This window comes from Somniosus microcephalus, chromosome 3 (genome assembly GCF_052327205.1).
Source record: "Somniosus microcephalus isolate GS21.2 chromosome 3, FLI_Smic_1.0, whole genome shotgun sequence".
NCBI lineage: Eukaryota > Metazoa > Chordata > Chondrichthyes > Squaliformes > Somniosidae > Somniosus > Somniosus microcephalus.
Genome location: NC_140989.1, coordinates 51,379,719 through 51,404,641, shown reverse-complemented (window position 1 = coordinate 51,404,641; position 24,923 = coordinate 51,379,719). Strand labels below are relative to the sequence as shown.

The window sequence follows — 24,923 nt, the reverse complement described above, 5'->3', positions numbered from 1 at the left end:
TTGATTTCCAGCATGTGGGAAGCCTTGGCAATTGAGTATTTCCAGTCAGAAAGTCGCAGAATATAACGTCATCATTGCTGCTGCTTTTAAGGTCCACAGCAAGCCTTGCTTCCTCTGCAGGCTTCCAACCTTCAACATGAAGATGGCACAGGAGCCTGCAGGCGGAACGGCCAGCGGGAGGGCCAGATCTGCGCCCAAATTTGATGAGGCTTCACTACAGGCATTACTGGATGGTGCTAGGGTCCACAGGGAGGTCCTCTTCCCTTCTTCAGGGAGGAAAAGGCCTCCCAGCCAGACCAAGGCTATGTGGCTAGAGGTGGCAGGTCAAGTCAACTCCTTGGGGCTTACACAAAGAACATGGTTGCAGTGCAGGAAAAGATTCCATGACCTTCTTCGCACTGGAAAAGTAAGTACTGTATGATGTTTCCATCACCCTCAATCTGATCCCCATTGCCTTTCCTCACCAGCATTCAGCTTTAGCAATCTCTTCCTCCACATCCCACGAGACACTCACATCCATGCACCCTTACCCATTCCATCTCTCTCTATGCTCACATTCACAGAACTATGCCACCATGCAGCCCTCACACTCCCTCTCACTCTGATGCTTTGAACACAACTGACAACACACAGGGAGGGCACTTGGTATTGCAACCTCACTCCATCTTTGTCTCCTTCTAAGTATCTATGCTATGCAATCTCTGCACTCACTCCTTCATTCTCACTCAACCTCCACTTGTCTCCCTCATTGCAGGAAAAGAGAGCTCACAACAGGAGAGAGCGAGCCAGGACAGGAAGAGGGCCGCCCTCATTAGCCCAGCTCACCCACTGGGAGGAAGGCGTCCTGGAGATTGCCGGGGCTGACCGCGAAGTGGAGGTTGGGGAAGGACAGACAGGAGCATCCCCGCAAGCTGGTGACAGAATAGTTTTCCCTCTCTCTCATTGGCATTGCATGAGTCGCTGATAATGATTCTGAAGCTATATCATATGGACTTATGATCATCTGCAAAATGCAATGTGCATGTAACCTTGGCATCACATCTCTAACATTTTCCTTGACTCCCCCACAGGACCAGCGAGAGACCCCGTCCCCACTCTGCAGGAGGAAGAGCCTGAGCAGCCAGACTCCTCAGAGGAATCTGCAACCTCTGAGGGCGCAGCGTCAGCAGAAATAAGCACACCCAGCACCAGCGCAGACACTCACACCTCGGTGGGACCTTCGGGACATAGAGTAGAGTTGTCACCTGGTGTATCACAGCTCACAAGTGAGCATCAGCAGATTGTGGAGACAGGGAAAACAGTGGAGAGTCCTCGTCAGTGGGCACAGGACTCTGCCAGCTCGGCTCAGCTGCATGTCGACCCTCTGCCTCTGGGTCCATCCGTAAGATCAGAGGTGATGGAACTCCATGCACAGATGCAGGAGTCTCTGGCAGGTTTTGTCTCCAGGGTCGCTGCGAGTGTGGAGCGAATGGAGGAGTCCATAGCGAACATGAGCAGAGCCTTTGTGGAGAGACCTGTACATCAAATCAGCTGGAAAGAACAATGGAGAGAACCAGGGAAAGAGCTCAGCGTGCAGCCCCAATAGTCTCTTCTAAATCGATACAAGGAAGGGCAAATCAAAATCAACCTGCAAAGTGCTGCTCAGTACCCAAAACTCCTTCACACAGCGTTGAATCTCTCCAGAAGTCTCTCTCTCTCTCTCTCAGAATGCGTGGTGCAAAAATGTCACCGACAAAAAAAGGCAGGAAGGGGTCGCCTTTAAATAGCGCTCCCCTAGTCCCTTTCTGACAGCATAACGCTCCCCTCAACCTGTCATTGCAGGCGGTAAGGCAGGGGGCGCCACTCAATTTCTGGTCCGGGGCGCTAACGGGGCATTGCGCTCTTGACTGACGTCACAATCTGCCGGCGCAGGAGATCGTGGCGGTAGTGTTTAGCGCCGCCGCAAAATGTCTGGTTAATTTTGCGAGCGGCGCAAACATCGCTGCGCCTGGGCGCTAGTTATTTTGCGCCCCATTAGCGCCCTCTTAAGGCGCTAACGGGAAGCGCAAACAACTGAATTTTTCCCCCTTTTTTTTCCACCACTTCCGTCAGCAGCGAGTTCCAAGTCCTCACCACGTGCTGTGTAAAGAATTTTTCCTCACATCCCCCCTGTATCTCTTGCCCAAAACCTAAAATTCAATTAGATTAGTCAAACACGATCTGCCTTTTACAAATCCGTGTTGGCTCGCCTTAATTAGCTTAAGGGGGGAAAATTGGGTTGCTTTGCGCCTCCTGTTAGCGCCCTAAGAGGGCGGTAATGAGGCGCAAAGCAACTAGCACCCAGGTGCGGTGCCGCCTACGCCTCCTGCGAAATTCAGCGGGAGGATAGTGGCAGCACTAACCGGTAGCACCCCGCGGTGCTGCACCAATGGCGATGACGTCATCGCCGTGCACAGCGTGCCTTGCACAGCGTCCCACTTGTGCCCTGGCTGCGATCTTTGGGAGTGCCCGCTGACTTGCCGCCGGACGCTACGTCTGACGGGGTCAGGGAGGCCTACCTGCGGCCGAGGCGGCGCAATTTAAAGGTGATTTGCGGGGTGGACATTTTTGTTGCTGGCTGTCTGCCAGCACCTGCCTGTGCTCCCGTCCCCGGCCTCCTGGACGCCCCCTCCCCCGCCGCGGAGTGCCAGCTGAGCTCCAAGAGCCCGCCACTTCTCTTGAGTGCCGGGCTCTTTTGCCGACAGTCCTGATCCCTGGGGGCCCAGCTGGGCCCCGGGTCACACTGCGCAAGGCATCTCCCCTTTAAGAAGGGGAGGAAGGCCTGCAATACCACTGCGCGATGTGCAGTGCTCCAAGAGGGATGCAGGGTGCTTCCAGTGGCGCCCCGCTTCCCTTTTGGGGGACAAGCACTCAATTTCCGGCGCAGGGTGCTAATTTTTTTGGGGCCTAGCGAAGTTAGAGCCCCAAATGGGGCACTACTCAATATTTGGCCCACAACCTCTACAAGTGGCCATTAATTTTTTTCTTGATTATTAAAACGTTACCCATCACTGATGTTAAACTGACCGGCCTGTAGTTACTAGGATTGTCCTTATGTGAAGGAATAGGCCATATAACCTATTCAGAATGAAAGAATTCTAGCCTTATTAAAACATGACAAACTGGGTTTGGAAATTTTGAAACCTAACTATGAAATAGCTATGAAAACATTCTGGCAATTGAGATAAGACAATTGTTGATCCTGAATAAATAACCTTATTGAAACAGAAGGTGAAGGGCTCCGACAGGCTGAACTTTTGGGAACGAAACAATGGTTCACCCTGGATAAGGTGTTCTAACTTATGCTTCGTAAAGAAGCACATAAGATAAGGAACATCTGCCCTCGTAAAGATGACATATAGTAAGGAACACCTGCCGTCACACTGTTTTTATATGGTAAACTTAGAACACCTAGAGATAAGACATGATTCTGGCTGAGGTGGCAGTAAGAGTTGCAGAGGTCGGCAGAAAAATGACCGGAGGTAATTAGCTTGCATCAGCAGAAAAGCTTAAAGGAAATATCACTGGAAAAGGGTATAAATATTGAACCCTCAAATGGGATAAAAGACGCGCTTTAATCGGGCAAAGCGATTCTCGGCTTCAGAGGCGGCTCTGTAGTCTACCGCTCGTTGTACCTTGGGGATCAAAGGTATTTGATATTGGTGGATATCCTGTATAAGAACTTTAAGAACTGTAATACTGTAGCGAAGTTAAGATTTAAAAGTAAGATTCTCTGTTAATAATAAGATCGCATTTTTTCTCTTTTTAGAACGGTTAATGTTGCGATTGACTCACCAACTGTAAATTGCATGTCGGTTCTTTAATAAATCTATTTATTTTTAGAATTGTCTCACATAGGACTTCTGTATCAAAAACTCGTGAACTCAATCTCTGTACACTCTTTGGTGAGGACTTGCAGAATTCTGAGGGAGTTTTCCGGACCCTCATAATATCTGGAACGTTACAGTCTAGCTAAACTTATTAAAAGCGCTATCTGGAGGACTGTAACATTCTCAGGTTGTTCCTTTTCTTTAGGGAGAGGTAGTCCGGACCTTTAGACCCAATTAAGCATCTTTAGGATTCGGCTACCTCAAACTTTAGTTGAAAGTGAACGTCTGAGAAATACGCCTGATCCGGGTAGGGGCTAGGACTAGTAAATATCCCTTTGCTTACACCTTTTCTTGAACAATGGTGTCACATTTGCCACTTTCCAATCCTCATGCACCTCCCCCACATCTAGGGAAGATTGGAAAATTATGGGAAGCCCTTCCGCTATCTCCTCCCCCAATTCCCTTAGCAACCTGGGATGCAAGCCATCTGAACCAGGCAACTTATCCACTCTAAGCATACCCAGCCTTTCTAGTACATCCTGTCTATCAATTTTCACCCCTTCCATTGCTTCTACCTTTTCCACTTCTACCGATATTTTGTCAGCATCCACCTCCTTAGTAAACACCGATACAAAGTACTCATTGCGTATTCTAGCCTTGCCCTGCGCCTCTAAGCATATATCACCTTCTTTGTCTCTAACAGGCCCCACCCTGCCTCTTACTATCAGCTTACTGTTTACATGCCAGTAGAAGATTTTTGTGTTCTCTTTTATGTTAACCGCCATTCTACTCTCATATTCTCTCTTTGACAATCTTATTTTCATCTTCACTTCCCCTCTCAAATTATTGTATTTGGTCTGGTTCTCCCTTTAAGAGTGTGGAATACATTACAAGTGCTCCTGAAGCTGAGTCAATTACAATGTTTAAGAGGCTAGCGAATCGGATTTTTATCTAAAAATTAAGTAGAATTTTTTTTAGGGGTTTTAATAGATTCAACATGCAATATATTCAATCACTGAAGCAGCAATTGACGAGGCAAATAGAATGTGGAACTACTTAGCCAGAAGAATAGAGTAAAAGTCAGAGGAAGTCATGCTCAAACTGTGCAGTTCCCTTGCCAGACCACACCTGAACACTGTGTCCGGTTGTGGCCATTGAGCACAGTGAAGAGGTTCAGGCCCTGAATGCAGTTCAGAGAAGAGCCATGAAGCTGATCCCCAGCATCAGACGACTGATTCATCAGGAGACTGTAGGAACTTGGGCTTTCTGGCCTTGAAAGAAGATCAAGAAGTTCTTCTACAGACCAAGAGTGATCAACACATGAAATGGACGTCTAAGTAGAGTTTTGAATCATTTAAGAAACAGTTGGAAGCCATGGTGGGATTGTAGGGTTTCTCCAGAAGGATAAGCTAAGATGGAGCAAATGGCCTTCCTCATCTGTGTTTACCTTCTAATTTTCTTGCAAGTTTATCTTTGCCTTGTTGCTTCCCTCTATAGAGTGGGTGAGTTCAGTTGAATCCACGATGGAGCAAATTATACATAATTAATCAAGGGATTGGGCGTACCCTCTTCCTGAAAATTGTACCTATCTCATGCAATGTGGGCAATACAAGCCCTTGATTTGCACCCACAATGGCAGGGGGGGTTGGAAAAGCCTCCCACTTGAACACAAACATATAGCTGTCTAATTTCAAACTACCTTTCCATGTCGGTCTTTAAATAGAAATACTCAACATGAAATTCCTAATCTGTCCCTCAGGTTCCCTGCGTGTCCCATCAATCGCTGCTTCCCGAATGGAACTGGCCATGTCTGAGGTGTCTGCACAGAGCATCACTGTGAAACATGCCCCCAAACAGCTGTCCATCATTCTGGAGCAGATTTGGCTGCAGGCAGGTATGTGCAGTTGTTTCATTTGGTGCAGGACATGTTCAGTAACACAATTTGCTGTACATTATAGCTTCCTACATTACAACAGTGACTACACGTCAAAAAGTACTTCATTGGCTGTAAAGCTCTTTGGGACGTCCTGAGGTCGTGAAAGGTGTTATATAGATGCAAGTCTTTCTTTCCTATTTCTCCCTCTGTGCACTCCCAATATAAAATTTAGCAATATGGATTACGTCATATTCCTGCATAAGAATTGTCATTTGCATTACTGTAGTCTTGGCACGACAGCAACTTGGCTTATTAGCAGGTTAATATAAAAAGCAAAGTACTGTAAATAACTCTCTCCACCTCTGAGTCACAACTGCAATAAAATGTATTACCCGAGTTCATTCTTGCCACATCAAATTCCCAGTGAACAGATATTTTTATATGTGATGATGTAGAAGAGTTAGCAAAATGAACAGACTTAAATGAGTGAGGAGAGTTAGAACACTTTCTCTGCAGATGTTTGACAGCTTTGTCAGGTCAGTTTATATTCTTTAAAAACTGTTAGCGGTTACAAAAGCCTTCAACTGTAAACTGTTTAGATGTTAAAATGAGTATATGAAATCCTGATTGGCAATCACTTTCCTTAATAACATTTTTTGCATTCCCTTAAACTACCAGCTAGGCTTTCATTACATTTTAAAACTGGGGCAGGATTTGAAAGGAAACCGGAGTAATCTGGAACTAATGAACTGCTGTGTCACTGTATGTGAGTGTTGGAGCTGTTATCCTGTCATAGAGTCATAGAGTCATTTTCTAATAACCCACCCACCAAGGTTAGGATCCCTGACTGTTAAGGGATTGATTGGATTGAGATTGATTAACGGACAGAAACAGAAAGTAGGAATAAACGGGTCATTTTCGGGTTGTCAGGCTGTAACTAATGGGGTATCTAATAGACCCCACCCTGCCTCTTACTACCCGCTTACTGTATACATGCCAGTAGAAGATTTTTGGGTTCCCTTTTATGTTAGCCGGCATTCTACTCTCATTTGCCAACCATAGGTACAGAATCACCTCCAAGTCATACCTTGGGTTGTCAACCCTCCAGAATTGCCCTGGAGTCTTCAGGAATTAATGATTGGTCTCCTGGACACTGCTGTAAGTAACCCAGGAGAAAAATAGTAGGGGCATTTGAGGAAATCTACATGATATAAGGGGTTAATTTCAAGTGCTTGCTGGGTAAAAGTTTTCAGACTTGACACTGGGCAAGTGTCGATGTGTAACTAGAGCTATTGCACGTACTCGAACTACAGCCAAGAACAGATGCCTGCCCACCTAATGAGAATGTAGAAGTGGAATAATGAGTTTCTTTGATGTACCAATGACCTGATAACTTGTGACCGAAAGCAAAGCTTGCCTCCCTTATATATGATTAAAGAGGACCTCCGGTTACACGATTCATGCCCTGTTATAGATTAACGGTTGACTTATGTGTCCAGGATCCTTCTGTCAATATGTTATTTCTACCTGATGATTAATCTAAAATGTATCCTGATAGAGGAACAAAGGGATTTCAATCAAACTTGTTTGTTACACTGTATAAATATAGAACGTTTACACTGTATCATTGGAATAGTAGCCTCACCCCTTGAGTGGAGGTACTGATTCCCCTTGCAAGAGAAGTTAAATAAAAGGCCTGTCCGTCTGACGAATCCAAGTGTGTATTGAGTCATTACCCAGAGCTAAGAAGTAAGGCACTTCTACAATTTGGAGGTTCCACCGAGATGGCTTGCTGTACCAATTGGTGAGTTAACAGACGCCGAGTACGTTGCTCGGTTGGGAAAATCCCATCGGCCGAAGGTGGTGTTTTGCCACATTTTTGGGACTTTCCCTGCCATAAGCATAGCTGCGCACAGTCTGTTTATTCCATTGGACAGCACTGCCATCGGGTAATTGACTCACAAGGTTCGGGGGTTAAACTGCCGTTGTGACTGCTTCCCTTTCAGAAACGGAACAGAGGACCAGCCATGAGGCGCTGACGCCCCGCGAACAGGATCGTGCAGAAAAGGACTGTAGGAAGCGCTGAAATAAAGGTACCAGAGAGAGAAGGTTAAGTCAGGAATTTGATTAACTAAGGAGCTAGCGATTTATTGGAAATTGAACTAGCAAGGTTCCAGCTTGCTGAGAGAGAAGGTTAAGTCAGGAATTTGATTAACTAAGGAGCTAGCGATTTACTGGAAATTGAACTAGCAAGGTTCCAGCTTGAAGTTAGCTGGGACAAATTGAAGGCCCTTTTTGCTAAAGATTTGGCTAAAGGGAGTAGGGTAGAAGGAGAGAAGAGCTTGAAGTTAGCTGGGACAAATTGAAGGCCCTTTTTGCTAAAGATTTGGCTAAAGGGAATAGGGTAAAAAAAAAGAGAGAAGAGTGGGCGGATGTCTGAAACACAGTGTCAATGTTTAATGTTTATGAGAGTGAGTATTTAACTACTTGTTATTATCAATCAACTTTGCAGCTTTGTCCAGTAAGGCTGCATAGGTTGGGGATTTAGTAACACTTTGGTTGTTGTTTAACAAGTGTATTGTTTATTGTTTATTGTTATATGTATTAATGTTTAGTCATGTCTGATCTGTAGAGGCGTCCCACGCAGATCATAGAGTGTTACGGAATTGTTGTATGTTTTAACTAAAAAATTTAAGCTGAAAAAAAAAAACTGCAGAAGGGGTTGGAAAAGACCCAAGCCGGGGAAGTGAGTCCCGCGGCGGAATGTATGGTTGAGAAAATAGTGATGTCTTTTACATGATCCACTAAGCTATTGTGGATTCAGTATTTTCCCCAGTTAGAAATACCTTCCACGAGGGTTGAGAACCCTCGAGTTTTATACGTATGTATAGTTTATTAATCTGATCTGTAGGGGCGTACAACGCAGATCATGGATTGTCACGGGAGTTTAGATTGTTTTATGTGAACCATTTAAGCTGCTAAAATGAGTGCTAGCGCCAGTAAGCCACCCGAGAAAGGCACGCCAGCAGCCTTTATGTTAAAGAACTGGTCAATCATCCATTGATCACCTACCAAATTGAAGACTAGACCCTTTCCCGCAGATGGTTCATTTAACATAGAAAGAATTACTTGCCTCAAGGAATGTTTAACGGACAAGAGAGAAATAGAGAACAGCCAGATAAAAAGACTGCCTCTATGTTTGTTGAGTCAGAAAAAAAAAAAAATTACCCCGAAGAAACACCTTTCTCCTCTATTATGGTAGGATAACAAGGTAACTATAGAAGGATGAATAGAGGGGAATATAGAGGAAGACGTGGTAGAATAAGAGGGTATGGACGATCTGGTAATTGTTACAATTGCGGACAACCCGGACATTGGGCAAACTAATGCCCTGCGAAAAATTGTCAGAACCAAACCTCCAATAATGGACCTCCGTTAGAGAATAAAGGTCCTAATTTCACTGTCCATAACCCTTTTTTGGACCAGTCAGGAGGTTACCCTACAAACGGACAGGGATTTAGGAGAAATAGAGATTAGAATTACTGACTGACACCAGCAGCCCCAGGCGCCACAGACCACCAAATGCCGGTTGTTTCTTTAAATTCATGCAGCGAACCTGAAGTTAAAATGCAAATAGCTGGGAGACCTATGTCATTTTAGTAGATACAGGAGCAACCTTTTCAGTGTTAGGGAAAGGATATTCTGAAGGAATGCCTATTAATGGGAAAAAGACCCCGATAGCTGGATTGGCTGGAATACTACAACGCTTGAATCAATCGACTCCCCTCACAGTAAAAGTAGAAGAATTTGAGGAAGAACACTCCTTTCTGTTATCAGGAGATGTCTCTATGAATTTATGTGGAAGAGACTTGCTGTGCAAAATGAATGCTACAATCATTTGCTCCCCATCAGGAGTAACGGTAGAAATCCAAGTAGATAAGGCATATGCGTACCCAGTAACAGAAATAAAACACCCTGTTCATTACGCATGGGAAATTGCCGACCCAAGTTTGAGTCCCAAACTTGTCAGTCTGTTAAGAGCGTGGGGATTCGTTACAAGCTCCATAAAACAATACCAGGAATCCCTGAAACTAGGGAAATGGCATTCAAAATTGCACTGCACAGCCTGCTATGACAAAACAGGACAAGATTTAAAATACCTCCTAACTATTAGACTGCACAGCCCTATAAAGTTACAATTAATCCAGCTGCACCATTACCCAAAAGGTCACAGTATCCATTGTCAGAGAAAGCAGAAAAAAGGAATTGAGCCAGTGATGGAATCATTGTTAAAACAGGGAGTTAACGCCGGATAGAATAAAGGTTGTTTGCAACACATCGTTGCCAAAAACTAAAAGAGAAATGAAGCATTTTCTAGGAATGACTGGTTATTGTAGACAATGAATACATGAGCATGACAAATTTGGCTTTTACTAGCTATTCAAAGACGTAAACAGATTGCAATTATTAAGTGCCAAGCGCACACGGGGCATTTGGACAAGGTTGCGCTTGGAAACGCTGCTGCAGATAGCGCTGCTAAGTCAGTAGCTATATCAAGTACTGAACGACAAGTTTCAGCCTTCCCTGTTAGTGAAAAGCCAGAGATACCGCAGCCCCCGTCCTTAGATGATGTGCTGACCCATCAAGATAGGGCCAGTTCTGATGAAGTAAAGGAATGGGTTGTTAATCATTGTTTTAAAAACACTGACGGCTTATGGGTTCATCATGACGGCCGCATGGTGGCACCCAAATCATTACTATCACCAATTGCCCGATGTGTTCATAAATTCACCCATGCGGGCAAAGGGGGGATGGCGGACTATATCCTCAAGACCTGGTATGCACCAGGAATCTCAAAGTTGGCAAAACAAATATGTGAAAATTGTACTATCTGCCAGACCATAAATGCAGGGAAAATAAAGAAGGTACAGCCCGCATCCCACCCAAACCCCATGGGCCCTTTTGTACACTTACAAATGGATTTTATTGAATTACCTGTATGTATGAGCTTTAAATATATATTAGTTATTATTGATATGTTTTCAAGATGGATTGAAGCGTTTCCTTGTAGAAAGAATGACGCTACTACTGTTGCTAAATGTTTATTGAAGGACATTGTACCTCGCTTTGGGATACCAGCAAAACTGTCAAGTGACAATGGGTCCCATTTTACGGGAACAGTGATTAAGGAACTATGCAAAGCTTTACAGATTAACCAGCACCTTCATTGTAGTTATCATCCACAGTCGGCTGGACTAGTGGAAAGATATAACGGGATGCTGAAAAACAAGCTTGCAAAACTGTGTAAAGAAACTGGACTTAAATGGGTTGATTTGTTACCCATAGCTTTAATGACAATGCGGTCTGCTACCAACAGAACTACAGGATTGTCGCCTCACGAGATCGTCATGGGAAGACCACAAAGATTGCCCTTTTCGGCACCTTTAACAGCTAAACAAATGGACATTCATAAAATGTTGGAAGATATGTTGAGTTATTGCATTGCACTAACCAAATGCATTTCTAGTTTCCATCAACAGGTGAAGGAAGCCCAGGTCGATCCCGCTGAAGGAAAGTGCCATACTTTCGAGCCAGGAGATAACGTCTACATAAAAATCTTCAAGTGAAAGAATGGCCTTCAACCCAGATTTGAGGGACCCTTCCAAGTACTCCTGACCACAAACACCGCTGTAAAAGTAAAGGAGCGACCAACATGGATACTCGTGTCCCATTGTAAGAAGGCATCAGGTGAAGACGATACACTGCCAAGATGAACTGGATTTGGACTCTAATAAGACTGTTCCCTTTGTTAACGATAATTGAAACTGCCATATTGATTTATCAGATCCCCTGAAGGGCAAACCATGCATAGAAGAATGTGTACTTTTAAACAGTGATTTCTTTTATATTATATGCTATAACGAGACTATGAAGGTTCAGCTTCAGGATCACACTATGCAGGTACCCCCGTATCAACCCCTGAGTCTTAGGATTAGGCAGGATAAGATAGTAGAAGAAGATAGATGGAGTAAGTGCAAATGTAACTACACTTTGACTAAAACTACTACTAAACCACCGGGCGCAGTCGAATGGCCCTATTGGGGACGGTGGAACCTGTCCACAGTACAAAAAAATCTGGAAAGGAGAACAAGGAATAGGAATGATGCACCAGATATGGAACAAATTTGAAGCCTATAATAACACCTATTTCATCTGTGGGCATAGAGCATACCCCTGGTTACCACAAAATTGGACTGGGTCATGTTATTTGGGATATGTAGTGCCTTATATCTTTGGATAGACACCCTGGGACACGAGCAAAACGAACCATTACAGAAACTGAAAGGTTCTTTGCTATAGCATTTCCCTGGTATGGAACAGGGAAGTTAGCAAGAGAATCTATAAACATGGCAGCAGTGTTGGAACAAATAGCCAATGATACTGCTGATGCTCTTAGTGATGTAAACGCAGAAATGGTGGTTTTGCGCACTGTTGCTTTACAAAACCGCATGGCTCTGGACTATTTGTTGGCAAAAGAAGGGGGCACATGTGCAATCATAAAAACCGAATGTTGCACTTATATCCCAGATAGCTCAGAAAATATCACCAATCTGGTAAACCACATAAAGAAGGCCGTAGAGAAACTACGTCAACCTGAACCATGGTCAATGTGGGATTGGATTTCAGGATGGGGAGGAGCATTAGGAAAGCAGATTTTGGAAGCTTTTATCGCAATTGTGATGATAATAATTTTAATTAGTTTTGTTTAAAATTATTGTGTACAAAAGTCCTTTCCTTATTAGCGTCAACTCCTCCAGTACCAATGATGTCTGAATATGAGGATATTAAGGGTGAGACCTTTGATGTAGAGTTTCTTAAACTTAGCGAGATAGATTGTCCTTAGAAAGGACAAAAGGGGGGAATGAGGAAATCTACATGATATAAGGGGTTAATTTCAAGTGCTTGCTGGGTAAAAGTTTTCAGACTTGACACTGGGCAAGTGTCGATGTGTAACTAGAGCTATTGCACGTACTCGAACTACAGCCAAGAACAGATGCCTGCCCACCTAATGAGAATGTAGAAGTGGAATAATGAGTTTCTTTGATGTACCAATGACCTGATAACTTGTGACCGAAAGCAAAGCTTGCCTCCCTTATATATGATTAAAGAGGACCTCCGGTTACACGATTCATGCCCTGTTATAGATTAACGGTTGACTTATGTGTCCAGGATCCTTCTGTCAATATGTTATTTCTACCTGATGATTAATCTAAAATGTATCCTGATAGAGGAACAAAGGGATTTCAATCAAACTTGTTTGTTACACTGTATAAATATAGAACGTTTACACTGTATCATTGGAATAGTAGCCTCACCCCTTGAGTGGAGGTACTGATTCCCCTTGCAAGAGAAGTTAAATAAAAGGCCTGTCCGTCTGACGAATCCAAGTGTGTATTGAGTCATTACCCAGAGCTAAGAAGTAAGGCACTTCTACACATTAAGAACAGTGTGTTTTTGTTTATTTTCTTTGAACACTTTCTTTTATTAATTATAAAAATACTGGTGATGGAAAAATAGGCTGTTTGACTGGGAGGGGCACTTAGAAATGGGTGGCCATGTGATGAAACAACAACAACAACTTGTATTAATATAGCGCTTAGAAATGGGTGGCCATGTGATGAAACAACAACAACAACTTGTATTAATATAGCGCCTTTAATGTAGTAAAACGTCCCAAGGCACTGCACAGGAGTATTATAAGACCAAAAAATTTGACACCGAATTTTGAATCCTTTAGGAATACGTCCACACAGAGTTGGCAATCCCAGCCACAACTCATTCTAACTTGGATATATATCACTGTTGCCTCATCCTTCCTGTGGCAATATCCTGGCATTCCCTACCTGACACCATTGTGGGAGCACCATTACCACAAGAACTGCAGTGGTTTAAGGATAAGGACTACCACTACCTTCTCAGGGAACCCAGGGATAGGCAATAACTGCAGCATCAGCCACATCCCAAGAAAAAAAATGCACTGTGCACTGCATCTTTTATTATAACATCAGGATTAAAAATATTGATGCACTGCATGTTTTATTATAGTATTGGGATTATAATCACTAAACACTGCTTGATTTATCATAACATAAGGATTGTAAGTTTTGTGCTACTTTATAATAAAATGATTAAGAGATAATAAACGAGAAAAGTCTACAAAAACCGACACCTTCCATCCAGTAATTTTCAATTTTAATAAATCTGAGGCATACTCTCAAACTGTATATTCCACATAGAACTACATTTCTGATGATGATATTTCACAGTATTACATTCACAACAAATACCATGTCCAAGTCGTTTTCTATTTTACAATATTAGCATTTGTATTTGGCAAGCTTAATATTTTGACCTGATGGCAAATAAATTGTTAATTAATTTATCGGAGGTATATGCATTTTCAAACTAAGAGGCGTGCGGAAAATTGACTTTTATTTGTTTACGAACATTTTTTTAGTACCGATATTTTCCGTTTGAAATTTATCACCTTAAGAGGGAACTTTGGTACAAGTCTCAACGACTGCGTTTTGTTTCTGGTTTAAAACGAAGGCAAAAACTACAACTCCCAGCGTGCTTTGCGGCGCGACGCAGGCGCGGTGGCTGTTTCGGGTGTTTGGCAACAGTTCCTCGTCTGCTGGCACGAAGTGCAATGGCTGCCAGGATGTCATTTTCACAGTATAAGTTAGAGGCAGAAATAGAAAAATGTAGAGGAGAATGTCAGTGGGACAAAGTGCAAAATCTTGTGAAACAACTGTCTCCCAAAGCTTCGGAGAATGGTAAGTCATGTTCAACTCCCCCGCCCCCCCCTTAATTCTGAGTGACTGTACCTTGTGTGTTTGGAACAGTTTGTTGACTTTCTCTCTTTTCAATTTTATTTATAATTTTAAAAAAGTCTGTTTAAGAATGAAAATTCACTGTTGAGAAATTTTGGACAATCCATGGAGGTATAAATATGGAGTTTTGCAGTAATCACTGTATAAAAATTGCACCTTGATCTGCAGAAACCTGAAGGTGTGTATTGCAGGAATAAATAAGTTTTTCGTTTTCAGTGAGTCATTTTCTCCAGTAACTACTGTCTTTCGAGATACAAACTACAGAGACATGCTACAGTACTTCTCTTTTTGTCATTGATTTTTGTTCATAATTACTCATATGATTGTCACTTATTTTCTTGGTCAATTAAAATTTTAATTGTTAAGGCATTTGTATGAATGCAAAAATTTACCATGTTGAAATGACTAAGGTTGCTGTTATACAATTGTAACATCAGCGTGAACTGGTTTTGCTTTACATGGATGCTACAGCTAACTTTACCTTGAATATGGTGTCAGGGCTCCCTGACTTGACAGTACAACATGTAGAGGGAGACTCCACTTTCCTTGGGAGTTTAGGCCTGGGCACTCAATTTACATTCCCAAGTTTAGTGTTGGTGAAAAGCCATTACATTTATGGAGAGTGAATGCACTATCAAAGCGCTCCGCACAGTGAATTACTTTGAGTGCAGTGACTGTTGTTATGTAGGTAGACACAATGGGGAAAAATTGGATTGATTTGCGCCTCTTGTTAGTGTCCCCAGGGGGGGCGCAAATCCCCTAGCGCCCGGGCGCGGTGCCGCTAATGCCTCCCGTGAAATTTAGCGGGAGGTTAGTGGCAGCGGTAGCCGGTGGCGCCCGTGGCACTGCGCCGCTGGCGATGATGTCATCGCTGTGCGCAGCGCCCCGGCCGCAAACTTCCCTTGCGCCCCGTGACCTATCGCCGGATGATATGTGCAACAGGATCAGGGGGCGTTTTTGCAGCGCTGGCAGCGCTACTTAAAGGGCAGGTGTCGGGCGGCCATATTTATTTTGGCCGACTGCCAGCACCTGCCCCCTTTCTCCTTTTTTATGCGGGGTGCCGGCCTCTTGAGTGGCGGGCTGTTTTCACAGCACCCCACTCCCCGGTGTGCACAGCGCTAGGCTCCTCCCCTTTAATCAGGTGAGGAGGCCTGCAATGACGCGGCCTTACGTGTCGCCATTGCCCATTGCACGTAGCGCCGTGAACTTCAGTAGTAGCGCCCCAAGAAGGAGGTGGCGCATTTCCAGTAGCGCCCCACCTCCTGCTTGGGGCGCTACTACTGAATTTACGGCAGAGGGGTGCTAACTTTTTCGGGGCACTGAAATTTGCTAAATGGGGCGCCACCCAAATTTTCCCCAGTAACTTTAATGCACCAGCAAGATTCTGCAAATTAGAATTAGATGAATGAGCAGTTAATCTGTTAAGCAGGAGTGCTTTTCTTCTGTTTATCTCTCTGTCTTATGATGTGGAGTCATTCACTGGAAGATTGAAGGAGGAAGTTGGACATTTTTTTTCATACAGCGGGTTATTAGATCATGAAATTCTTTATCACAGTTTGTTACTGAGGCAGAGACAATAATATTATACCAAAAGGGAATTAAATAAGTATTTGAAAAAGAAAATTATCAAAAGCTATGGGAAAAGGGTAGGGAAATTGGTTTCGAAGAAATAGCTCCAGTTGAAGAACTCTCACTAGCACAGGTGCGATGGGCTGAATGGCCTCCCTTTGTGTTGTAATTTCTAAGATTCTGTTCCCAAACGCTGGCCCTGCCCAGTCCCAATCCTGCTCTAGTTTAGTTTCGACTTGATGGAAGGTGCTAATTCTATTTTGATCCAGTGTTGTGTGTGTGTGTGTATAGATGGAAATATAATAGCCTGACTTGTGCCTTTTTTACGAGCGAGTTAACACCCTTCATTAGACATATATGGTCCTTCTTTGAATGGACTACAGCTCTTTAGACCTTCACCCAGCCGACCATCCTTTATGTCTGCGAGAATCCTAACTCTTTCAGAAAACCACATCTCATGGTTGGCACTTATGGAGCATGTTGTTATTGCTCCAGTCTCAATAGCTAAATATGGCAACACCTATCTTCCTTGCACTGAAACAAAGCACATTTCGCTTGGAAATGTTTTGAAAGAAAGAGACCTATAATCTACAAAATGCTCTTTATAGAAACTCACTCATTTATTTGTTTTAACAGAAAATTGAACATGCCAAGAATATATGTTAGCTTTGGAAAACCACATAGCAAAGTTTCAGTCACCTACTATGCTGAATTCTTGATCTACCCATGCCATCTGGGGAGGCACCAACTGGAGGCCAGGTGCTTCCCGTACGAGAAGGGGGAAATGGGTATCGTTCTTAAGTTCCTCTCTTGTACCTGCTGGCTGCCAATTCAGAGCCCCTGATAGAAAGTGCATTTCCGTGGAAATCTATGTGGAAAGCATTAGGCTTTTCAGTGATGACCTCTGTGATTGAGTGGCCTGCTGACTTTCACTGTTAAGGCTCACTTATTTAAAAAAAAAAAAAATGGCCACATTGTAAGGTACTGGAGGGTGGTTGGTGCCCATGTTCCTTAGTACAAATTAGTACCTTTTTTAAGATAAGGGACAAATAAATTGGAGGGAAAAAATTGACCTGGCCACATGCAGCTTGAAGGCTTTGGGAAAACATATGGTTTTCATTATTCCAAAAGCTGTGTGAAGTTTTATGGCTTCATGTTTGGTATTTTTTTGCAGCAGATAACGACTGTATGAGTACCAGCTGGTGCCGCTGGCATGCTCGTTCCCATAACAGCTGAAAAACAAACAATTTATCGTCACGCGCTGCCGAAACTGGTGGTGTTAGACCTGGGAACTTTTAGATTTGGATTTGCCCCTCTTGTGACAAAGCCAGGGACAGGGTTTAAGCCTAAGGATATTAAAACCAAGAGACTGGTCACAGGGAAAAGAGAAGATTTGCATTTTTATAAAGTTATCCCGTGTCTCAGAAATGCCTCTGATGAGAGAGTTACAAGTCAACCTGGAAATTTCAGGGTGCAGTGTAATCACACGTTCATATCAAATTCATCTGTCTACAACTTTAACAGAGGATTAAGCCATTTTATTTTTAAATAGCAGATAGAGGAACTTGATATGAATGTGTTTAGTGCTCTGACAATGATATTGCATAGGGTACTTTCCAGGCTCTGGTATTTTTTACAGCCTGTATAATTTTTAATACTGTACTTTTTTCTAAGTTTGTTTGAAATATAAAAAAAACTATATACAGTCTCTTCCTTTTAATTTGAAGTTGTTTAATTCAAATTATTTGTTAATTCAATTCTTTTTAGCACAAAATTCCCACTTCACTCTATTACGTCAGCTGTGGCTCAGTGGGTAGCACTCTCGCCTCTGAGTCAGAAGGTTGTGGGTTCAAGTCCAACTCCAGAGACTTGAGCACAAAAATCTAGGCTAACACTCCAGTGCTGTTCTGAGGGAGTGCTGCTCTGCCGGAGGTGCCGTCTTTCGGACGAGACGTTAAACTGAGGCTTCCGTCTGCCCTCTTGGGTGGACGTAAAAGATCCCATGGTACTATTTCGAAGAAGAACAGGGGAGTTATCCCCGATGTCCTGGTCAATGTTTATCCCTCAATCAACATAACAAAAACAGATTATTTGGTCATTATCACATTGCTGTTTGTGGGAGCTTGCTGTGCGCAAATTGGCTGCCGTGTGACTACACTTCAAAAGTACTTCATTGGCTGTAAAGTGCTTTGGGACACCCTGAGGTCATGAAAGGCACTATATAAATGCAAGTCTTTCTTTGGCTTAATTCAGATAATTGGATAATTCAATAATTTTAGTGCAAAGTCAACTTTGAATTATCAGGAGTAGACCCTAACCTAAAGAAAATATCATTTTATTTGGCGTTAACAGTTTGTTTTAAAGATGGTTCTTTTAAATTTCCCTAATAGGTGAATTGGGGATTGAAGCCTTTTTGGGAGAAAAAGATTTGCGTTAGTTCAGTTTGATTTTAGGGGACACCTGACTGCAGCAGACGTGTGGAGTTTGGGGAGGCAGAGGAGATGGGGAATTGAGGAGAAACCAGGTTAAATAGAAACATGCAGGAGAAAAGAAGAGTGAGCAGGGACAGACCAGGAATTCCTGTCAAAGAACGTGGAGGCTGGGGGATGGCCATTGCAAAGGCAGAAGAAAGATGTAAATAAAAAATATTACTCCTGTAATTGTTTGCATGACCTATAACCTTCTGGTGGTTTATTGGAGAGGAAATGAATATTCGGTGGGTACATTTAATCATGTTGTGAAATAAGCAATTTTTTCCATTTCTTGTTTTGTGTAAACCCTGATTTCGGCAAATCGGGTGCCATGACTTCTGCAGCCATCTTCTTTTATGTCAAGTATGACTCCAACCACTGGAGGTTTTTTTTCCTTTGACCCTCACTGACCTCAGTTTTGCTTGGGCTCCTTGCTGCCATACTCAGTAGAATGCTGCCTTAATGTGAAGGGCAGTTACTTTCAGCTCTCCTCTGCCATTCAGCTCCAACAGTCATGTCTGAATAAGGCTTTGATGTGGTCTGGAGCTGAGTGATGTTCAGTTTGGGTTCCACCGGAACCAATGAGCAGGTATCAATAGATGGCATTATTGATTTCCGATGATTGGGAGGAACCCGATAGGGTGGATTGGATGGGTTAGATTCATCCTGATTTATGTGAATTGGATATAACTGGGCAATCACATGTCAGGTAACTGCCAGTGTCATAGCTTTACTGAAACAGTTTGATTGGCGGAGCGTTAGCTTTGGTACACAGATATATTGTTCAAGTTTGGACATTATAAATTTCAGTTACTGAGCTGAAAAACGGTGGATGAAAAACATTTATGATAGCAATTTGAGTGAGACAGATCATACAGTTTTTTTTATTCGTTCATGGGATATGGGGGTCACTGGCAATAGCAGCATTTATTGCCCAACCCTAATTGCCCCTGAGAAGGTGGTGGTGAGCCGCCTTCTTGAACCCCTGCAGTCCATGTGGTGAAGGTACTCCCACAGTGATGTTAGGGCGGGAGTTCCAAGATTTTGACGCAGTGATTCTGAAGGAACGGCGATATATTTCCAAGTCAGGATGGTGTGTGACTTGGAGGAGAACTTTCAGGTGGTGGCGTTCAACAACAACAACTTGTATTTATATACTGCCTTTAAGAACATAAGAAATAGGAGCAGGAGTAGGCCATTTGGCCCCTCGAGCCTGCTCCGCCATTCAGTAAGATCATGGCTGATCTTCTACCTCAACTCCACCTTCCTGCCCAATCCCCATATTCCTTGATTCCCCTTTAATATTGAAAAATCTATCGATCTCTGTCTTGGATATTCTCAACGACTGAGCCTCCACAGCCCTCTAGGGTAGAGAATTCCAAAGATTCACCACCCTCTGAGTGAAGAAATTTCTCCTCATCTCAGTCCTAAATAACCGACCCCTTATTTGGAGAATGTGACCCCTGGCTCTAGAATCCCCAGCCAGGGGAAACATCCTCCAGGCATCTACCCTGTCAAGCCCTGTAAGAATGTTGTATGTTTCAATGAGATCATCTCTCATTCTTCTAAACTCCAGAGAATATAGGCCTAGTCTACTCAATCTCTCCTCATAGGACAATCCCCCCATCCCAGGAACCAGTCTGGTGAACCTTCGTTGCACTCCCTTTATGGCAAGTATATCCTCCCTTAGGTAAGGAGACCAAAACTGTACACAATACTCCAGGTGCGGTCTCACCAGGGCCCTATATAATTGCAGTAAGACGTCTTTACTCTTATACTCAAATCCTCTTGTAATAAGGCCAACATTCCACTTGCTTTCTTAATTGCTTGCTGTACCTGCATGTTAACTTTCAGTGATTTGTGTACAAGGACACCCAGGTCCCTCTGAACACCAACATTTCCCAATCTCTCAACATTGAAAAAATACTCTGCTTTTCTAGTTTTCCTACCATAGTGGATAACTTCATATTTCTCCACATTATATTCCATTTGCCATGCTCTTGCCCACTCACTTAGTAAAACATCCCAAAGCGCTTCACAGGAGTGTTAAAATATAAAACATTTGACACCGAGCCACATAAGGAGAAATTAGGGCAGGTGACCAAAAGCTAGGTCAAAGAGGTAGGTTTTAAGGAGCGTCTTACAGGAGGAAAGAAAGGTAGAGAGGCAGAGAGGTTGAGGGAGGGAATTCCAGAGCTTAGGGCCTAGGCAACAGAAGGCACGGCCACCAGTGGTTGAGTGCCTGCTGCCCTTGTCCTTCTAGGTGGTAGAAGTAGTGGGTTTTGGGAGGTGCTGCTGAACAAGCCTTGGAGAGTTGCTACAGTGCATCTTGTAGATGGTACACACTTCAGCCACGGTGCGCTGATGTTGGAGGGAGCGAATGTTTAAGGTGGTGGATGGAGTGCCAGTCAAGTGGGCTGCTTTGTCCTGGATGGTGTCGAGCTTCTTGAGTGTTGGAGCTGCACTCATCTAGGCAAGTGGAGAGTATTCCATCACACTCTTTACTTGTGCCTTGTAGATGGTGGAAAGGCTTTGGGGAGTCAGGAGGTGAGACACCGCAGAATACCTAGCCTCTGACCTGCTCTTGTAGCCACAGTATTTATGTGGCTGGTCCAGTTAAGTTTCTGGTCAATGGTGACCCCCAGGATGTGGATCGTGGGGGATACGGCAATGGTAATGCCGTTAAATGTCAAGGGGCGGTAGTTAAACTCTCTTTCTTGGAGATGGTTATTTCCTGGCACTTGTGTGGCACAAATGTTACTTGCCACTTAACAGCCCAAGCCTGAATGTCATCTAGGTCTTACTGTATGCGGGCACGGACTGCTTCATTATCTGAGGAGTTTCGAATAGAACTGAACACTGTGCAATCATCAGCTAACATCCCCACTTCTGACCGTATGATGAAGGGAAGGTTAAGAACATGAGAAATAAGAGCAGTAGGCCATACGGCCCCTCGAGCCTGCTCCGCCATTCAATAAGATCATGGCTGATCATCGACCTCAACTCCACTTTCCCGCCCGATCTCCATATCCCTTGATTCCCCTAGAGTCCAAAAATCTATCTATCTCAGCCTTGAATATACTCCATGATTCAGCATTCACAGCCCTCTGGGGCAAAGAAGTCCAAAGATTCACAACCCTCTGAGTGAAGAAATTCCTCCTCATCTCGGTCTTAAATGGCCTACCCCTTATCCCGAGACTATGCCCCCTAGTTCTAGATACTCCAGCCAGGGGAAACAACCTCTCGGCATCTACCCTGTCAATCCCCTTCAGAATCTTGTATGTTTCAATGAGATCACCTCTCACTCTTCGGAACTCCAGAGAGTATAGGCCCATTCCACACAATCTCTCATCATAGGACAGCCTCTCATCCCAGGAATCAATCTAGTGAACCTTTGTTGCACCTCCTCCAAGGCAAGTCTATCCTTCCTTCGATAAGGAGACCAAAACTGTGCACAGTTTTCCCGGTGTGGTTTCACCAAGGGCCCTGAACAATTGTAGCAAGACTTCCTTACTCTTATACTCCAACCCCCTTGCAATAAAGGCCAACATGCCATTTGCCTTCCTTATTGCTTGCTGTATCTGCATGTCACTGTAGCTTTCTGTGTTTCTTGCACGAGGACACCCAAATCTCTCTGAACACCAACATTTGAAAGTTTCTCACCATTTAAAAAATATTCTGTTTTTCTTCCTACCAAAGTGAATAACCTCACATTTCCCTACATTATACTCCATCTGCCACCTTACTGCCCACTCACTTAATCTGTGTATCCCTTTGCAGAGTCTTTGTGTTCTCCTCACAGTTTTTCTGTCCCACCTAGCTTTATATCATCAACAAACTTGGATACATTACACTCGGACCCTTCAACTATGTCATTAATATAGACTGTAAATAGCTGAGGCCCCAACATTGATCCTTGCGGCACCCCACTAGTTACAGCCTGCCAACCTGAAAAAGATCCGTTTATCTTCGTTGAAGCAGCTGAAGATGTTTGGGCCAAGGACACTGCCCTGAGGAACTCCTGCAGCAATGTCCTCATAGTTATACAGCACAGAAAGAAGCCCTTCGGCCCATCGTGTTCGCGCCGGCCATCAAGCCCTGTCTATTCTAATCCCATTTTCCAGCACTTGGTCCGTAGTCTTGTATGCTATGGCGTTTCAAGTGCTCATGTAAATGCTTCTTGAATGTTGTGAGGGTTCCTGCCTCTACCACCCTTTCAGGCAGTGAGTTCCAGATTCCAACCACCCTCTGGGTGAAAAAGTTTTTCCTCCAATCCCCTCTAAACCTCCTGCCCCTTATCTTGAAACTATGCCCCCTTGTTATTGACCCTTCTACTAAGGGGAAAAGTTCCTTTCTATCTACCCTATCTATGACCCTCATAATTTTGTACACCTCAATGTGTCCTGGGGCTGAGATGATTGTCCTCCAACAACCACCTTCCTTTGTGCTGGGTATGAGTCCAGCCGGTGCAGAGTTTTCCCTCTGATTCCCATTGACTTCAATTTTACTAGGGCTCCTTGATGCCACACTTGGTCAAATGCTGCCTTGATGTCGAGGGCAGTCACCCTCACCTCACCTCTGGAATTCAGCTCTTTTGTCCATGTTTGGACCAAGGCTTTAATGAGGTCTGGAGCCAAGTGGTCCTGGTGGATCCCAAACTGAGCATCGGTGAGCAGGTTATTGGTGAGCAAGTGCCGCTTGATAGCACTGTCAACGACATCTTTCATCACTTTGCTGATGATTTAGAGTAGACTGATGGGGCGATAATTGGTCGGATTGGATTTGTCCTGCTTTTTGTGGACAAGACATACCTGGGCAATTTTCCACATTGTCGGATAGATGCCAGTTTTGTAGCTGTACTGGAGCAGTTTGACTAGAGGCGTGGCTAGTTCTGAAACACAAGTCTTCAGCACGACAGCCGGGATGTTGTCTGCCACATGTCCGCCCATTTCACCAGCCTATCTATGTCTTCTTGAAGTCAATCACTATTCTCCTCACTGTTCACTATACTTCCAAGTTTTGCGTCATCTGCAGATTTTGAAATTGTGCCCTGTACACCCAAATCCAAGTCAGTATTAGAAGTCAAGAAAAGCAGTTGTCCTAGTACCGACCCCTGGGAACACCACTGTATACATTCCCCCAGTCCGAAAAACAACCGTTCACCACTACACTCTGTTTCCTGTCATTCCTCTCGTTAGTTGTTTAATTGTCCACCACCATTCACGACTGGATGTGGTAGGATTGCAGAGCTTTGATCTGATCTGTTGGTTGTGGAATCGCTTAGCTCCATCTATAGCATGCTGCTTCCGCTGTATAGCCTGCTGCTTCCGCTGTATAGCATGTATGCTGTCCTGTGTTGTAGCTTCACCAGTTCATTTTTTGGTATGCCTGGTGCTGCTCCTGGCATATTCTTCTACACTCCTCATTGAACCTGGGTACACTCCTCATTGAACCTGGGTTGGTCTCCTGGCTTGATGGTAATGATAGAGTGAGGGATATGCCAGGCCATGAGTTTACAGATTGTGGTGGAATACAATTCTGCTGCTCCTGATGGCACACAGCGCCTCATGGATGCCCAGTTTTGAGCTGCTAGATCTGTTCTGAATCTATCCCATTTAGCACGGTGGAAGTGCCACACAACACGAAAGAGAGTGTGAAGGTGGCACTTCATCTCCACAAGGATTGTGCAGTGGTAACTCCTACCAATACTGTCATGGACAGATGCATCTGCGACAGGTAGATTGGTGAGGACGAGGTCAAGTAGGGTTTTCCCTGGTGTTGGTTCTCTCACCACCTGCCGCAGGCCCAGTCTGGCAGCTATGTACTTCATGGCTCGGTCAGTAGTGGTGCTACCGAGCCACTATTGGTGATGGACATTGAAGTCCCCCACCCAGAGTACGTTCTGTGCCCTTGCTACTGTCAGTGCTTCTTCCATGTGGTGTTCAACATGGAGGAGTACTGATTCATCAGCTGAGGGAGGGCGGTAGGTGGTAATCAGCAGGAGATTTCCTTTCCTATGCTTGACCTGATGCAATGAGACTTCATGGGGTCTGGAGTCAATGTTGAGGACTCCCATGGCCACTCCCTCCCAACTGTATACCACGGTGCTGCCACTTCCGGTGGGTCTGACTTGCCGGTGGGACAGGACATACCCAGGTTTGGTGATGGAGGAATCTGGGATATTGGCTGAAAGGTATGATTTTGTGAGTATAACTATGTTGGGCTGTTGCTTGACTAGTCTGTGGGACAGCTCTTCCAATTTTGG

At 44.1% G+C, this 24,923-nt stretch overlaps 1 protein-coding gene across 1 annotated transcript in view; it reads left to right on the top strand.

The window, feature by feature from the left end:
- The first annotated feature begins 14,387 nt into the window (after positions 1-14,387).
- LOC147121052 (tetratricopeptide repeat protein 7A-like) overlaps positions 14,388-24,923 on the top strand; it is a 408,967-nt gene continuing 398,431 nt past the window's right edge. Inside the window, exon 1 of the mRNA XM_085980379.1 lies at positions 14,388-14,561. Within this exon, the coding sequence (XP_085836505.1) occupies positions 14,435-14,561 (127 nt within the window). The 5' untranslated portion in view covers positions 14,388-14,434. The remainder of the gene's footprint in view (positions 14,562-24,923) is intronic.